The following is a 16,875-nucleotide window of genomic DNA, read 5'->3' as shown; positions in this document are numbered from 1 at the left end:
AGCCAAGTTTTGGTCAATTTTATTGGATTCTCACTTCAACCTGATCTCTAACCCAGTATTTCACAATCCAAATTCTCTTAAAATAACCTGCTAAGAATATTGTTCATGACACAACGCCCATCTTATATATAAGAAGTTACATCCTACCATGTGACATATGACGGTGCACGTCCATAATCATAACCGCTCATTTCTCTAGCAGTTAGGGTTAAAATCGGATCGAACACCAATATATTTATATGCATATTTATTTTGCTTGGCGAATATAGATATAGATAAGAATGTTAGTCGAATGCAAAAATTCGTATCTATATTTATTTTAAAAAGATGCGAATACAAAATAAATACCAAAAATATGGATATAAATCGGATAATTAAACTTTATGATCACAGAATTAAAGATATTGCTAAGTGGATGATAAATCAAGTTAAAAGTCTATTAATATAGTTATTTATTTTTTTAAAAAGTTCATAAATATTTTATAAAATTAAATAAGATTATAAATAGTATCGGATATTCGGATACAAATCGAATAGTTGTTTATCTATATTCATACTATTGTTTTTTGATGGATATAAATATAAATATTAGTTGGATATGGAAATAGGTTGGAACCGATGTTATTAGATCTAGTTTCATTCCTACTAGCGTTGTACTCATATAAATGCTTAATGAATGTGACCATAAAAATGGGCGCTCTGATTGGCCGTGTGTACATCCAAGCGATGCATGCAGTACCGGAGATAGTCTCTCCTCGTGTACTATTAACAGCTACCAAATCCAGCCACGCACGGTGCTCGGCACGTGCCCACGACCGTATTTCCAAGTAGACCAGGTACCCAAAGAAGGGCTGGTTCTATATACACCCCCCCCTATCGCTCAGGACACCCCCCAAAAATTAAAAAAAAATTAAATACACTCTACACCCCCCCATTTGCTAAGGACACCCCTAAAAAATTAAAAATTCCTAAATTACCCCCCACCCTCCCCACCCCCTCACCTAAATTGCTCTCTACACCCCCCAACCCCCCCCACCCCGCTCTTCCCCTGCAAAACACCTCGCCAACGCCCAAAACCCCCCCGTTCTCCCTTCTCCCTCTCGTCGCCGGCATTCTCCCGATCTCCGACCACCTCGCCGGCTTCTCCCGGAACCACCTCGCCGGCTTCTCCCGAAATTTTTTTTTTTCACGGTTCGTGCTCCGTTCGGCACTGGATCGCCGAACAAAAGGCTTCTGTTCGGCTGAACAGTGCCGGACAGAAGCCTTCTGTTCGGCACTGTGCAGCCGAACAGATCTGTTCGGTTGGCGAGGTGGTCGGAGATCGGGAGAATGCCGGCGACGAGAGGGAGAAGGGGGAACGGGGGAGGAGGGGTTTAAGGGGGGTTTGAGGGGTGTTTTTTTTTTCTTTTCAAAACGAAACGGAGGAGGAGAAAGGGGGGGTGTATGAGAAAATTTCAAGGGCAATATGGTAATTACACTAAAGATTAGTTTGGGTATTTTTTTTTTGGTTTTTGGGGGGTGTCCTGAGCAATAGGGGGGGTGTATATAGAACTACCCCCAAAGAAGCCCCTCCAGCAACCGCCCCAATCTTCTTTTTTTCCAGCATACCTGTCGCTGTGCCAAAACCGCAGTCATAAAACAAAACCACTCAGCATTTGGTTTTCCTTACGGCGGCCCCGCGCCCCGAATAAAATCTCGCCGCTTTGCGTCCGCCCACCCTTTCCTCTTTTGCCCTATCCGTTTCTTTCCCTACAATCTTCCTTCAAATCCCAGTAGAAGCAAGAACAAGGACATTCTTCTAATGGTTATTACTCCGAGAAATCTAATACCCTTTTGCCCAAATGGGTATCTCAGCGGAGAAGGATTTAGGTTGGGCTTTCGTTGGGGAGGGGGGAAGAGAACGAGATCGTAGAGACTGAGGCATTGGAATTTGGAAATTTAAAGCGGTCCAAGCATTGGGGTTTTGAGGGGGAGGTGAAGGAGATGCCGATGATGAGCAAAACCCGGAACGTGTTGGAAGGGCTCGTGAAGGACGGGGCGTTCAAGTGGGCGCTCAGCCGCCGGAACTCCTTCGATGAGGAGTTCGAGGAGATGGCCCGCTCCCCCTCCGGCAAGCGCAAGTGGATTTCCGAGCTCTCCCCCATGGCCAACGTCATCGTCGGCCGTTGCTCCCGGTATATATCTTATTATCATGATACTTCTGTCACTTTCCTCGTTTCCATCTGATTTTACTTCAAATCGAATGCATTCTTTTTTTTCTTTTTTCGTATGTTTAGATCGAGCTTCGATTTTTTGTCCCCCTGAAACGCAACAGAGAGCAGCACTATTTATATGTTGTAGCGTTCAGCTTAGCAGTTTCATCTCAACTTGTTGGCAATGAGAAAAGGAACATGGGATTGCCCTACAGAAATTGGGCTAGAAAACGGGGTTTCTTTGTCTTGTCTCCTCTCAATTTTCAAGAAAGTGACTTCTAAAGGTTTCTAGCTATCCAATTACTAGTTTCGGTACAAAATGCAGGGAGCAAATCATTATTTCTCATCAAAATAAACTGTCAGTAAAGTTCAAAGGTTATGGTGTCTGTTTTTTGATCAGTCACTATGCGGTGAAAGTTGGGGGATTGTTTTGTAACATTTAATATTGCACTATTTTGTAAGCAGTGTTGCAGGCCGGGACACAACCTTTTTAACCTTGCGATTATTAGATGTTTCTGTAAATGGTCGTTTTTTTAATGTTTGATTGCTGTCAGGTTGTGCTAATTTTTGCTTTCATTGCCACTTTGCTGCAGAATTCTTGAAGTTTCTATGGATGAGCTTCAGCATAACTTTGACAAGGAAGCATCTGAGTCCATAAAACACCCATCAAATTATGCAAGAAATTTCTTGGAGTACTGCTGCTTTAGAGCACTATCTCTCTCTACTCAAGTCACAGGCCACCTCTCTGATAAGAACCTTCGCCGCCTGACATTTGATATGATGTTAGCCTGGGAAGCTCCTGCTGCCGCTAGTCAGCCTTTACTCAAGGTAGATAATTTAAAGAGACCCTCTCACACATAGATTTTACCGGAATTTTTATTCCAATATTTTTTATTTGGCTGACATATCTCACAATCCTGAGTGTCTGGTTCTTCCAAACTCAATTGTGTCTCATCCTTATTGCAGGTGGACAAGGAGAGTACTGTTGGGGTAAATGCTTTTTCTCGAATAGCACCTGCAATCCCCACCGTTGCAGATGTAATTACCTGCTTCAATCTTTTTGATGTGCTTACAACTTCGACTGGAGGTCGACTTTCATTTGCTATATATGACAAATACCTTGGAGCACTAGACAGGTTACCATTCAACATATTTCATTCACCATGCTGTCAGTAGGAAAATGTACAATATTGCTAACTATCTGTTTTATTAATACTTTATGCCTGTGATTGACAATGTAATGAAACAATCTATTTCACAAATGTCTTATAGCAGAGCCTGTTAACTTGTGAAGGCATATCTTACTAATTAAGGACTTCTTACAAACTTAAACTATAACATCTCAGATGAACCACAGTGGACAGACTAAGAACATCGCTCTTCTAGCATTTTCAACTAAGAACATCTAAGTATGCTTGCACCTGCACAGACCATACCCAGCATTGTTCTTCAATTATATTTGTATGTTTCTCCTAACACATTCATTTCTAACAAATGCAATGTTCTTATTTAGTCTATGCTGGTATCTGCTTATGCTATTCCCCTAGTGTATTCATACCATTACTGGTGTTCTCTTCCATTTATCTTGATTTGTACAAATAATATGCTTTCCCTATGGCATTCAATTTTAACCACCTTAGTATCCTCACTTTTTTGATGCTTCTACTTTGTGCGTTCATATTACTTAAACATTTTGACCTGTAGAAAATCACATCCCATTTTGCCATCTCATCGTACGTGCTTGTCCGCATGTGCAAATTTCTGCATAGTAAACATCTGAGAACCTAAACAATCAAACTGGTGCTTGTTCACACTATCAAATTTGAATGGAACCATTTTCTTATTCACTTTCCAGGAAAATTACAATTGTATACTTTCTTGTTTTATTCTTTCTGTTAGATAATCCCATTCTTTGGAGCTTCTCTCCATGATAAGAATTGAGGTTTTGTCCCTGTTCTGGTGCTATTGGAATGTTTGATATAGCATTAAAATTGCACCTTCTCCTAAACATATGTGGTCGGTAAAACTATATTATAGTTTAGCTCTTTCTCATGGGTCTATTGCTTGTCGAAAATCCTGTGTCTCAGATAAAATAAAACACTACTTTAATGCTTTTAACTGCTCATATCTATAACAATTTTTGTGAACCTGTTCAATTATGCCCCTTCAAATTACCTCTCATGTCACTTTGCTCCATGCTTTTTTCATTTCACTGAAAACTATGCACAACCAAGAAAATAGCCTCTCTGGTTGATCTTATTAGCAGAACTCATATTAGTTCTCAGATAAAATGAGTGGCCCAGATTGATCATAACTCTCTCCTGTATTTTTTCTAAATAAAGAAAACAACCACCCTCACTGTCATGAGCAATATACTTGTACCAAAGCATGATAACTGAAATGTAGAAGTTGAAGCCAAATCCATAGCGCTGTAATGCAGCTGTTGGAATGTGAAAAACAGAATGTAACTCCTTCCTTTTGTACATGTTTCTTCAAATGAGCGTAAAACTTAAATTAGGAAACTCCTGACCTAACCTTTCTGATTTCCACGTTCAAGAATCTCCATTCAACTTCTTCTACTTCTTTCTTCCCTTAGTTCCTGCTTCTTCACATGATAATGAAGATAAAGGACACTAATTTTTATTCCCTGGCATCGCCTTGTTGAGTATTCGGATGATTATTTAATATATTTTAAATCCATGATATAAACTGCACCAGCCCCTCCTGCGCGAGAGCGCACAGCATAATATACTGTTATCTATTATGTTGTCTACTTCTCTACTTTTGTTAATGTTTCATTGGGTTTGATGGCATTGTATCTTAGCTTCTTGCAACTTTTCGTGACTTCCTGATGAATTGAAGTAATTTCTTTTGCAGTTTAATAAATATTTGGATGTCTTTATGCTAACTTATCTTGTTTTTGGACAAAATTTCATCTCTTTATGTTACTTGAGGCATGAAGTCCAGTGGTCTTTTCTGCTAATTATGGCTAACTTACTAATTAACATGAATAATTTGTCCATACTGGTTGAGGGAATATTCATGCCAAGTTAGGTTTGTGGCAAGCATAATGTCTAATGTTGGAAGTTTCATGATTATATTTGATAGATTACTTGTAGTAAGTGGTGATGAGTAAAACATTCCAAAGACTTACAAAAGTTTTGATACTTCGGTGTTCTCAAAGTAGACAATGCCTTTTAGTCTATCACTCTACTTTCAAGTCTTATTTTTTGCATATGCAGGATTTTTACCTTTCTTCATTCCCAATGATATTTCAGTTATGCATATGCTGTGTTGGCTCATAACTGAACATATTATCGGTAAATTGTGTCTAATTCTAGAATTTCTTCCCCTTATACAGAGCAATAAAAAAAATGAAGACTCAATCAGAATCATCTCTTCTTTCGGGTCTTCGATCAGATAGAGGAGAAAGGATCCTTGATTTGGATGGAACATTGACTACCCAACCAGTACTTGAACATGTAGGAATTTCTATATGGCCTGGTGGGTTTCTGTGCTTACTAACATTCTACTTTTTGGTTTGGTGAACAATATAGGTCGTGTAATTGATTAATGATCTAGGATAGACAGCTTATTTTTAGGTACTTAGATTCACAAATCTTTGTTCACAGTTCATGTCCTCTTGCTGCTATATGATTACTTATTAAACCTTATTAATGCAGGAAGATTAACACTGACAGATCATGCTCTTTACTTTGAACCTCTACGAGTTGTAACTTATGACAAAGCAAAAGTATATGAACTTGCAGATGATTTGAAGCAGGTTATCAAGCCTGAGTTGAGTGGGCCATGGGGTTCACGTCTTTTTGACAAAGCAGTCATGTACAAATCAATATCCTTGTAAGTCATATTATTTATCAGCCTGTTTACTAATGTTGCACTCTTAGCTTCCCTTACTGCCACTTTTTTTTTTCCCCATGTTGTTTTTCTTTGGGTATTGGGTGGATAATTTATGGATTGTTGATGTTAGTAAGCGTTGAATATTCTTGAAGAAGATAATTGCATTGTAACTAATTATGCCTTTAATGTTGTTTGTAGATCAGAACCAGTGATCATGGAGTTTCCAGAGCTTACAGGTCATTCACGTCGCGACTATTGGCTAGCCGTTATGCAAGAAATTCTTTATGCCCACAGTTTTATTAGAAAGTTCCAAATAAAGGGTGTTGAGAAGGAAGAAACACTGTTGAAGGCTGTACTAGGCATTCTGCGTTTACAAGCTATTCAAGAGGTAGTTCCTTCAATGCCCATAAAATGTGAGGCGCTTCTAATGTTCAACCTCTGTGATCAGCTTCCTGGAGGTGACCTGATACTAGAAACACTTGCTGATATGATGTCTTCTAGGGGGTTGGATCGGGTTAACCAATTCAGTTCTGGAAGTGGAATGTATTCTATATCTGCTCTAGCAATCTTGTCAAATCTGGGGGTGGTGTCTCTAGATGCTAATAATGAAAGGCTTCTTGTTGGCGAACTAGTTGTAGGGCAGATGAGTTCCTTAGAGAAGGCTGTTAGCGAGTCCCGGGATAACTACAAAATGGTAGAGCAAGCAAAAGCCACGGTTGATGGAGTTAAAGTAGATGGAATTGATACCAATTTGGCAGTGATGAAGGTATTCAACATGTTGTTATCTATTTTCTTTTATGCATGTTGCTAGTGACCTTGTGTTACTGCAACTGATTATTGTTATATTACTGTATCATCTTCATAGTCTGATATGAAAAATAATTGTGTTCTTTAGTTCATATGGGCCTGATTGTGCATGGCTTGAAATGGCTTTATATAATTATATAGGTACGTGCGACATGTTTGGTAACAAGATAACACACAACAAATTATTATCATGATTTTGATTTAAGGCCAAAGTACCAAACAAAGATAATAAATAACATTTAATAGATAAGAAGTAGAATAGAAAATAAAAATTAAAACATAAGATAGAGATTGGAGGTGGATAAGGTTGTTAGAGAGAGATAGAAATAGAAATAAGCTTGTTAGTTGGAGAGATGTTAATTCGGATACGAGAAGAGGAATCTGGGGCATCAGGAAGATCAAATCTGATGTGTGATTTAGATGTGCAAGAGAAGATTGAGATCAGTTATTTGTATATTTTTTTTAAAACTACCCATGCTGATGATAGTTATATAATAGTGTTTTTATGAATCAAATAATATTCCACCGGTGGGCAAATTTGGTAGACCCAAGAATCCCCCATGCTCTTTTTTAATATGGTATAAATGTTTATATGAAGATGTGCTCATATGGTGCGTGTTGATTAGATCGCACTTTGCAGGTAAGCATATGCATCATGTGTATTATGTGCCACTGTTGTCAATATAACAAGTTACTCAGTTGTTATGATGTAGTGGGAGAGCCATGATTTTGTGGGCTTCAAACTCAAAAAGTGATCAAAGATAGTCCAAGAGACAAACAGAAATGGGTCACCAAGCTTTTATTTAAATTGGTGCAAGAGTTGTAGTTTCATATAAAGTCATTTAGGGTATTAGAGTCCTACTTTTTTGGGTCAATGGAGGTTATTTGTGGTCTGCTTTAGTCCTATTTAGGATAGGATTAGGTTGTAAAGGTCCTATTCTGGTATGCATTGATAAAGGAAAGCCCCTAAGTGATTAGGCTTGGGAATATTTGTGTCTTTGAAGATAGGTTCCTAGAGGATCCAAATTTTTGTAACCTTTTTTCCCTTTTCTTTGTACATGGGTGAGCAAGGCTTTGTGTTAGTAAAGAAAATAACAGTTGAGACTTTTTTTTTTTGAAAATATTTCGGGGGTTATATTGCTGTTGTAATTTATTACATCATTTGTTTTATTGTTTTCTAGCCAGAGTTTGAAGTATAAGCACCACACCCTATTTATTTTATAACTATACACATTAATTAAGCTACATGCATACAATTTATACCAAGGTTTGCCGTACCGGTACCGATAGGCGTACCAGTCGCCATACCGATACCGATAGACGTACCGGTCGCCTATCGGACTGGTACGGTTCCGGTTCGGACTGGTTTAAACCGGTACCGAACCGGCTAGCTCTTCCATGCTGAAGCCGGGGAAGAAGAAGAGAAGGCAAAAGCGAGCGGGTGAGGGAGGTAGGAGAGGAGAGGCTGCCGGCGGAGAGCCGCGGGGGGGCGGGGGAGCCTGCAGGGGCGCGGTGGAGGCCGAGGCTACTACCGTGTCCCTTGTTTCGAAACGCAGCCGCGGAAAAAAATTTAGAAATTTTTAAGTGAAGTTGGCAAATTGGTTGCCGACTTCACTTAAAAATTCTTAAATTTTTTTTCCGCGGCCGCGTATAAACGGGGGACGCAGCTGCAACCTCGGCCTCCGCCACGTCCCCGCAGGCTCCCCTGCCCCTTGCGGCTCCACCGCCCCCCCGCTCGGCCTCCGCCAGCCCCTGCAGCCCTCCGCGGGTGGCGGAGGCCTCTCCTCTCTCCCTCTCTTCCTCGCTCTCTCTCTCTCCTTCTCTTCTTTTTCCCCGGCTCCGGCTAGGTTCGGCCCTGTACCGGTTTTCACGGCTCCGCTGTACTGGTTACAGGTCGGACTGGTCCGATACTCTGGCCGGTTTGGCGAACCTTTTTATACTATGTTAGCCTGACAAGCCGGAAAGAGCAGGCAATCAACTTATGCAATCCTTAGGCTGAGATTTTGCACTTGGAATTGTTATGTGCAACAAGATTCTGGCCTGAAGTGGTGGGCTGAGCCCCGTAACCACATATTAACAGCCTACATTATCCAAAACTTGTGTCATCTTGCTTATGTTCATCCTTGAATATATCCATACCTTTTTCTTTGCTTTTTCTGGTTGTTTGTCCAAGTTCTTGCTCTTGCATTATCAGATACAATATTGTCAATTAATATATTTCCAATAGACAGCATTTAACTGTCTGTCCTCGATCCTCATGGATCTGTGGAATGACCAGTTGCTCAACTTTTGCCAGCATGTCCTTCTAAGATGCTTGATTACTTCTGTATTTCTCCTGCCTTCTTCTAAATGAGGTCATTTACCCCCATTTCACAGGACATTTCTCATCCTACGTAATTTTAAACAGAATCATGGGGATCTGGGGTTCAATAGTCTACTTTTGCAGGAATTCATGAGCACAAAGCACAACCTTGGCTTGAAAATGATTGTAGTATTCTTTACAAAATTTTGAAACTGTAAGAAAGGACATATTGAGGAAAAATCGGTGCTTGATTCTATTTAACAACTTGATTCTGAGCATCCAGTATCCATTTCTAGAAGAATGCCATAAATTGGTTATTGTGTAAGTTTTGTTTCCTGTTTATTCTTGCTGTGTTTCCTTTCTGTGAATTGTGGAATATGAGTTAATGATGTATTTGAATAACTAGTATCACTTTAGTCAAATATAGTCAATTGAACTGTCAATCTGTCATTAAATCCATTGATGCTCTTGTTTTGCATAGATATTATATGCTTTATCACATTGCCTTCAACTTGCAGGAGCTATTATATCCTATGATTGAACTGGGAAAAATCCTCATTTCTTTGGCATCATGGGATGAATCTCTCAAGTCTTTGGCATTCTGTTCTTTGTCTTGTTACATAATTTTCAGGTTTGACTCTGTTGCTTTTTCACAGATAAATCTATCAATAGTGCATGATTTTCTTTGTAACTAGTCCAACTCATTTTGAATACTTGTTCACTTTTGTTTTTTATAATGTATTTAAGCATGTTGCTACTTTTTCTAGAAAAAAAATATTATTTATCAGCATAGAGATGATTAATCTGTTTTCTGAAGGTTCCTTAGCACCAAAGCAATGAGTGTTACATTCGGTTTAATGTCCCAACCTCTGAATGATATGGGGTTACATCCAAAAAAAAGAAAGAAAAAAGAAAAAGTAAAAAAAGAAAGGGAGCAGTGATTGCTGAATGGTGCTTTCTGTCTTGTGCATATTGAATATTCATAAAGTAATGGTCTTGGAGAATTCTGAAGTTTATTTCACATCAAAGTACAAATGACATGGTTTTTTTGTGCATAAGTTTAGAGTATCAGATTTTCTCGGTATAAGATCTCAAGTAGAATCAGTACCAGCCATATGAAATACATGAATCTGACATCAACTTTATATTTTCTTTTCTTTTGTTTGTTGTTTTTCCTGTTGTGGTTCATTCTTTCATACCCTCTTCATGTGTAATAAAATATGCAACTATGCCTAAAGATAGCCGGATAGGGTGCGTAAAGCCGTGTTGAGTGTAATGTGAGGTAGGCCTCGGCCATCCATGGTGGCTAAGCTTTTAAACCTTCATTAAAATTGTATAATCATGGAGATATATGTTTATTTGCATGATGCCAGATATTGTACTCTCATGGTTGCTAGATTTCTATGGGGTCATTCATGGGGATGCCTTATGTAGCATAACACAGGAAGTGTCAACTTCTGATGTCACAAATTATCCATACCTCATTTACTTCTGTTAAGGAGCCCAAATTGCCTGATTTGTTTGAAACTGGGCATGGTCATGTTAATTTTGCAGAAAACTGATTTGATGCAGTCGAACTATTGGAGATATGCTCGGCACAATGCTGGCAGATGCTTGCTGCAAGGGATCTCTTTGAGCAAAAGCAAGATTTTATCAGAGCTCCTTTTTTTTTTTTCAATAAGTTTGACAAACTCCACTTCATTCAATATCTATTGAAATGTCAATCTTTTGGGAGCACATAATTTAGAATTTTAGATCATTTATCATACAGTAAAAGTTTATGAAATGTCTGCATCTTTTTAGACTTGGGGCATTCCAAATATGCCAGCATACCTGCTACTCTTGGTTTCGTCAGTCAGAAATGTCCAAGCTTGATTATGTAGTTCAACATTTCTAATTTTCTACTTGTCATTCGTGGATGGAGAAGCCTTTTGTAGCATAACATAGGATGTTGCAACTTCTGATGTCGCAAGTTATCCATACATCATTTACTTCTGTTAGGTAGCCCAAATTGCCTGATTTGTTTGGAGCTAGGCATGCTTAGGTTAATTATGGAAAAAACTGCCTTGATGCTCAGATGCCAAATTAGTGTAGTTGAACAATTGGGGGTATGCTCAGCAAAATGCCAACAGTTGCCTGCTGCAAGGGGTCTCCTTGAGCAAAAACCAGAACACAAGCTCTTAAAGATTTTACAAAAATCTCTTGTTTTTTCTAGCTTGAGAAACTCAAGTTCCTTCAAAATCTATTCAAATGTTAATTTTTTGGGAGCACATCATTTAGATCATTTGTCAATCTTAGATAGTGTCTAGTATCTGGGACATCAAAACTTTATGAAACATCTGCATCTTTTTCAATCCTGGAACATTCTGAATACATCGGCATACATGCTATAGTGCTACATTTTGTTTCATCAATCAGATAATATCTGAGGTAGCAAATGTGTGAAGCAGTCTTGCTAAGATGGACAGAAGTTATTTTTCAAAGGTCATTTGAATTAGTTGAAGCTTCTTGCCAAGGTAGAAGAAAGCAGGCTTAGTAAAATGCACCTTGATGAAATAACTCCAAACTAAAGACAACTACAGAAGACCAGTAAGATGGCTTTACAAGAACTTGATTGTTTGAAACAAAGATTGCCAAACCGGTACCGGTCGGCGTCATTACCGGTTCGTTACCAGTACCGAATTGGCAAAAAAAAGAGCATGTGGCATTTAAACTAAAGCCACAACCATAGGCTGTGGCATTTAAACTAAAGCCGTTAGCTATGGTTGTCGCATTTGGCCAAAAAGGCCACAACGCGCGCTGTGGCCTTTTCAAAAAGTCACAGCGCCCACGCGCTATGGCTTTGGGCCGCCAAAAGCCCAAAATAAATGGAATTGGTGCGGTTCGCACTGGTGTAACACTGTAATTCCGGCCCCATTGGGCTGGAACCGTTTTGTATAGCCGAACTGTATTGGTCGGAGCTGGTATCGGTTTGATTCATGCCGGTTCAGCAGACTTTGGTTTGAAATAAACATACTATGAACAATTATATAAGAGGAATGTAATTAGAATTTATGGTAGATTAGTAGGTAAGTAGAGAGTGCAAAAGTTTGCTGGTAAACTGTGAGGGGTAGTTGAGGGTGTGTAAATAGGTCCTATTACTCATATATTGAACTGTCAAATTGAAAAGGATTTTATGTTGGATTAACTGACCTCATGATAGCTCAAAGTTGGTCAAAGTTGTATCAGGATTTGACAGAACCTTTGATGATCACCGGCTGATACTTTAGTACTTAATAGCAAATTAGCAAGAATTACTAACATTATCTGGTTGAACTGTTCTAGGAACCATGCTCTCTCTCCCTGTCCTACTCCATTTTAAGACACTATTTTAAGCAATGCTCAATGGAAATATTGTTGTTCCCTTCATTTTATCTTATTCAAGTTCAACTTTGTTCTTCCAGGCTCCACTAAAAAGGGATGTTGATGGTACAAACCTGATTGCTGCAATGCTTTTGAATTTAGATTTGGTTTTATCATTTTCAAGTGCAGTAATCAAAAAGTCTGCACTCAAAAGATGAACTCTTGATACTCATATCTATGGTTGCTAATCTGACTAGGCAGTTCTAGACACTTCCCCCCTCGAGCACCTTAGAAGAAATGCCGAGGTGGCAGTGCAGGCCCTTGGAGTTAAAATTACCTAGATTCATTATATTCGTAAGTAATGTAACCAATATTTCACCTGTTGGTGGACTTACATGATCATGACTATCCATCCATCTGTCCATCTGTCCACCACAAGTGCGTATATATGTAGCATATATATGGATTAAGCTGTGTCATTATTATATGTGCAAAGGCATTAGCATGAGCAATTGGCGGTTGTTAGGCGCTTGCTATGTATCAAGGTGGTATCACCATTAGGAACCATGTGCAAAGGACTTATGCGGCCACCTTTGACAAGATTGCTTGTAGTGCAACTTTTCTAAGCAATAAGAAGCTATACTGAACCTTGTATACAATGTGAAAGATGGGAGGTCTAGACAAGGGAGTGAGCTCCAATAGTTTGTAATGTCTAAGCAGATTTTCTAACCTGTTGCCCATCTGGTCTGAAGATGGAGGACGAAAAGGCTTTGAAACCTTTTAGATAGGAATAGGTAATATTAGTTTTATGCCATTTATGCAACACCACATGTTTTATGGTCCTGTGGATGTCTATCAAAGGTTATAAACCAAATTGTGAGTTGATCACTAGTGGTGGAATTGTAGATGAAAGTTGATTGTGGCTGAAATTTGCTGGCATGCAGAAGGAATATTGTATGTGTTTTCCAAACTTGGCTTTCAAGATCCTAAACAATGAGTTTGTGCTCCATTAGCACAATAATTAGTAAACTATTGTAGGAGGCTATGCAAACCAAATATTTAAGTGCTGGTGCTTAACCAAAGATTTATGTGCTGGTGCCAGTTGGTGTGCCAGCGAATGTACCACACCTTGTCAAAATGAAAAAAAAGACCTTACCATCTTTTCTAATTAAAAATAATTTTGAAGAAAGAATGGATTGATGTCATGGTGACCTATAATTTTGAAGAAAGAATAGATAGATGTCATGGTGACCTATGCTGGGCACTGATACTAGCCTAGCAGAGCTAGCAACTATGAGAGGAATCCAGCATCGACAACCGATCGCAATACAATGCATATTGTGGGAAAAATTTAATGATGGAGACCTACAATATCAATGCTCTGCTCAGGTGCCATGAAAGCTGGAGCACAAGTTTCAGGAATAATTATGGAAAGCAAGGTCCACTGTAAGAAGCGCTGCTATATATCTTAAAAATACCAAGTCACATGCATGCACGCACCTGCAGACATGCGTGAATGCATATGCACACACCCATGCCCAGCTCTCTTTACACACAAAAGTAGACACTGCTGACATATGAGAGGGACAAATACTTTTGAGAATTCAGTGGAAGCATAGAAGCCATAATGGTATTAAAATACATTATAATATTGGAGGAGTTTTAGATGCTGCTTTTATCAGGTGGCATGGTGGTAGGCATTATGTTGTGATTATAAATGATGATATTTTGCAAGACTAAAATTTGTATTCTCAGTGTTTTGGAACTTCAAACTAGGAGCTTGCTAATCTGGAATTCTTTCAAAAGAAACACTTCTGTTGCAGCTCTTGCAATATCCATGTCATTAGTACTTGAGTCCTCACATTGAGTCATATGCTGTGCTTTGCAGGAAGATGCTTCCTTGCTAGTTCTTCATTCATTTATTATTGTGTAGTTTGTCCTCTAATTTCATGAATGGAACTTTGCTTTTGACTGGTTCATAAAAGAATATTTTGCTTATTTAGAATATTTTCTTTTTCATATGCATTATTATTAATTCATGTCATGGCTCTTTCATACTGTCAATATGAACGAATGCAGGGGATGGCTAGGTTATGTGCTGGTTGTGGTGCTTCTCTTTATTGCAATCTTCATGCTGCTTACTAGATTTTGTAGTCAAGGCCGGCCAATCAATCATATTAAGGTGATGGCCCCTCCGGCAATGAATACTATGGAGCAGCTCTTGGCTGTTCAAAATGCTATTTCCCAAGTTGAGGAGCTGGTCCAGGATGGGAATATCATTCTCTTAAAGTTACGAGCCTTGTTACTCGCTGTGCCTTCTCAGGTTATTCTTCTTTACCTTCTGTACCAACATATCTCTGATATTTTTTCATTGTGCGTGTGTGCGTGCATGCCTGGATAAATAATTTAAATTTGGAGCTAAGATCATGGAAATATTTCATCTCATTAGTACAGGGGTTTTAGTAGGAAGTTATTCAGACTGTATGTGATTAGTCATTAGTGTGAGGGAGACGCTATCTTCTTTAATCCTTCCTGACTTTTCCATTTAGCCGCATTGCTGGGTACTTGCACTCTTTCCTTTTTATGTTTCACTACTTGTATTGAGCTCGAAGGTGAGAGAGGTGTCCCCTTTCTTGTCTATCATTATATAAGTGTAAATGCATGGGCATGCACACATATATAGGAATATACAGAACATATCTTTGGATCTGGTGCATGTTACAAATATACTGAATTATCAGGATGACACAGTTCAAGTTCGTCTTTTCTTATACCAAAAAAGTTCTTTCAATTACCTCTCATTCTTTTGTGATGGATGATATTACAGTTCAAGTAACACCACATTTAATACCTGGATCTTGAAACTCACGTTATCTAAATTAGTGAATCACCAAGTGAACCCCCAAGTTTATTGAATTTCACGTCGTCACATTATTGGTTAGCTTGATCTGAGACGATGTCTCTGTCCACAGCCACTTCACAGTGCTTTAACAGGTTCATCCATGTGATAGAAGGTTATTTTCATCTAGTAGCTAGTTGTTGGTTGGATCTTACAGTGCATATGTTTGCCAATTATGTAACGAATTCAACACAGCGTCACCTAGAGGAGTATATGCACATGCAAACATAAGTTCTTAAGCTTTTGTTGGATTATAAGAACTGAGTGAGACAATAGTCTCTTTAATAGATGTTGCCCTTTTTTCCCATATATGCATGCATTTAAATGTCAAATTCTTATATGTAACTGTTTATTCATATGTGAGGCAGGCAACAGACAGAGCTATACTGGTGCTTGTTCTAATGGCCTTGGCTGTAGCCTTTCTACCTGGTAAACTTATCATCTTAATGATATTTCTGGAGACATTCACAAGAAACTCGCCTCCAAGAAGGTCTAGTACAGAGAGGTGGACAAGGAGAATAAGAGAGTGGTGGTTCAGCATACCAGCTGCTCCTGTAGTACTTGAACGGGACCAAGAAGATAAAAAGAGGAAGTGACCTTGTATATAATCATGTATGCTTAATTGTTTCATGTATCCATAAATAAGATTTTTTTCTGATTACCTACATCAACACCCCAACGTACAAGGCATGGAAATAAGAAGACAAATAACAAAAAGACATTTTCGATTCACATTACTGTATTCAGCTTATATGACATTGCAGTTACCAGAGGCATCTTTTTAACCATCCTCGTCCTTCTTGAGCTCATGCCATGAAAACAATTACTAATGGCGGCCGTAGACTGCTCAAAAAGTTTCATGGTCTCATCCCATGATGGCTGCTGCTCTTTATGAAACGCACCATCCTATATTTCTAATTTTCTGGTGCTACTGGAGCTTTCAGGAGTGCTTTCCATTTTCCTCCATACCCTCTCCCATGCCCTAACGCAGGTATTTTGGTTTCTACGTATGTTCTCCAGTCATTTGCAATCACTTTTGAGGAACGTCAGAGATTTCAGGGTAGGGGATGAGCTTTCGCGCATATATGAAACAAACTTTTATGGCATGCGGGAAGCTGGCTTAACCTGTTTATTGATTGAATTCTTTTTTTTTTTTTTGATATTAGAATCTGCGTTAATCTAAAAAGGCCTTGAGTTGGTGATGCAGCGACTGTAGTATGATTCCTAAAAGTGGGCTGCATAATCTGACTTACAACAATTTGATAGGATTTTAATTTTCCTAGCTTTATCCATTATTTGTCATTTATTTTTTGTTAGATTTTAATATAAAAATAGTTTTTTTACTATTTAATGCAGATGCTTGGGTTTCAACTCCACCGAGCATTTGACTCCACTTGGGAGAATCAGTGCTTTAGAAAGATTTCACTAATTCAAAACTCCGGAAAGCAATTCAATGATATGGACGTGCAGTC

The 16,875-nt window shown here is 38.8% G+C and overlaps 1 protein-coding gene across 1 annotated transcript; it reads left to right on the top strand.

Annotated features, from left to right (window-relative positions):
* Positions 1 to 1,648: 1,648 nt before the first annotated feature.
* Positions 1,649 to 16,191, top strand: LOC103712895. Its single transcript, XM_008799594.4, has 9 exons — positions 1,649 to 2,174; positions 2,786 to 3,020; positions 3,159 to 3,328; positions 5,554 to 5,696; positions 5,876 to 6,053; positions 6,252 to 6,819; positions 9,681 to 9,793; positions 14,584 to 14,827; positions 15,772 to 16,191. Exons 1-9 carry the CDS (start codon positions 1,984 to 1,986, stop codon positions 15,997 to 15,999), a joined length of 2,070 nt encoding a protein of 689 aa, XP_008797816.2. The 5' UTR covers positions 1,649 to 1,983; the 3' UTR covers positions 16,000 to 16,191.
* Positions 16,192 to 16,875: the final 684 nt, after the last annotated feature.

This window comes from Phoenix dactylifera, chromosome 8 (assembly GCF_009389715.1).
Source record: "Phoenix dactylifera cultivar Barhee BC4 chromosome 8, palm_55x_up_171113_PBpolish2nd_filt_p, whole genome shotgun sequence".
Lineage (NCBI taxonomy): Eukaryota > Viridiplantae > Streptophyta > Magnoliopsida > Arecales > Arecaceae > Phoenix > Phoenix dactylifera.
The sequence above is the reverse complement of the archived record's forward strand: the minus strand, read 5'-3'. Positions and strand labels throughout refer to the sequence as shown.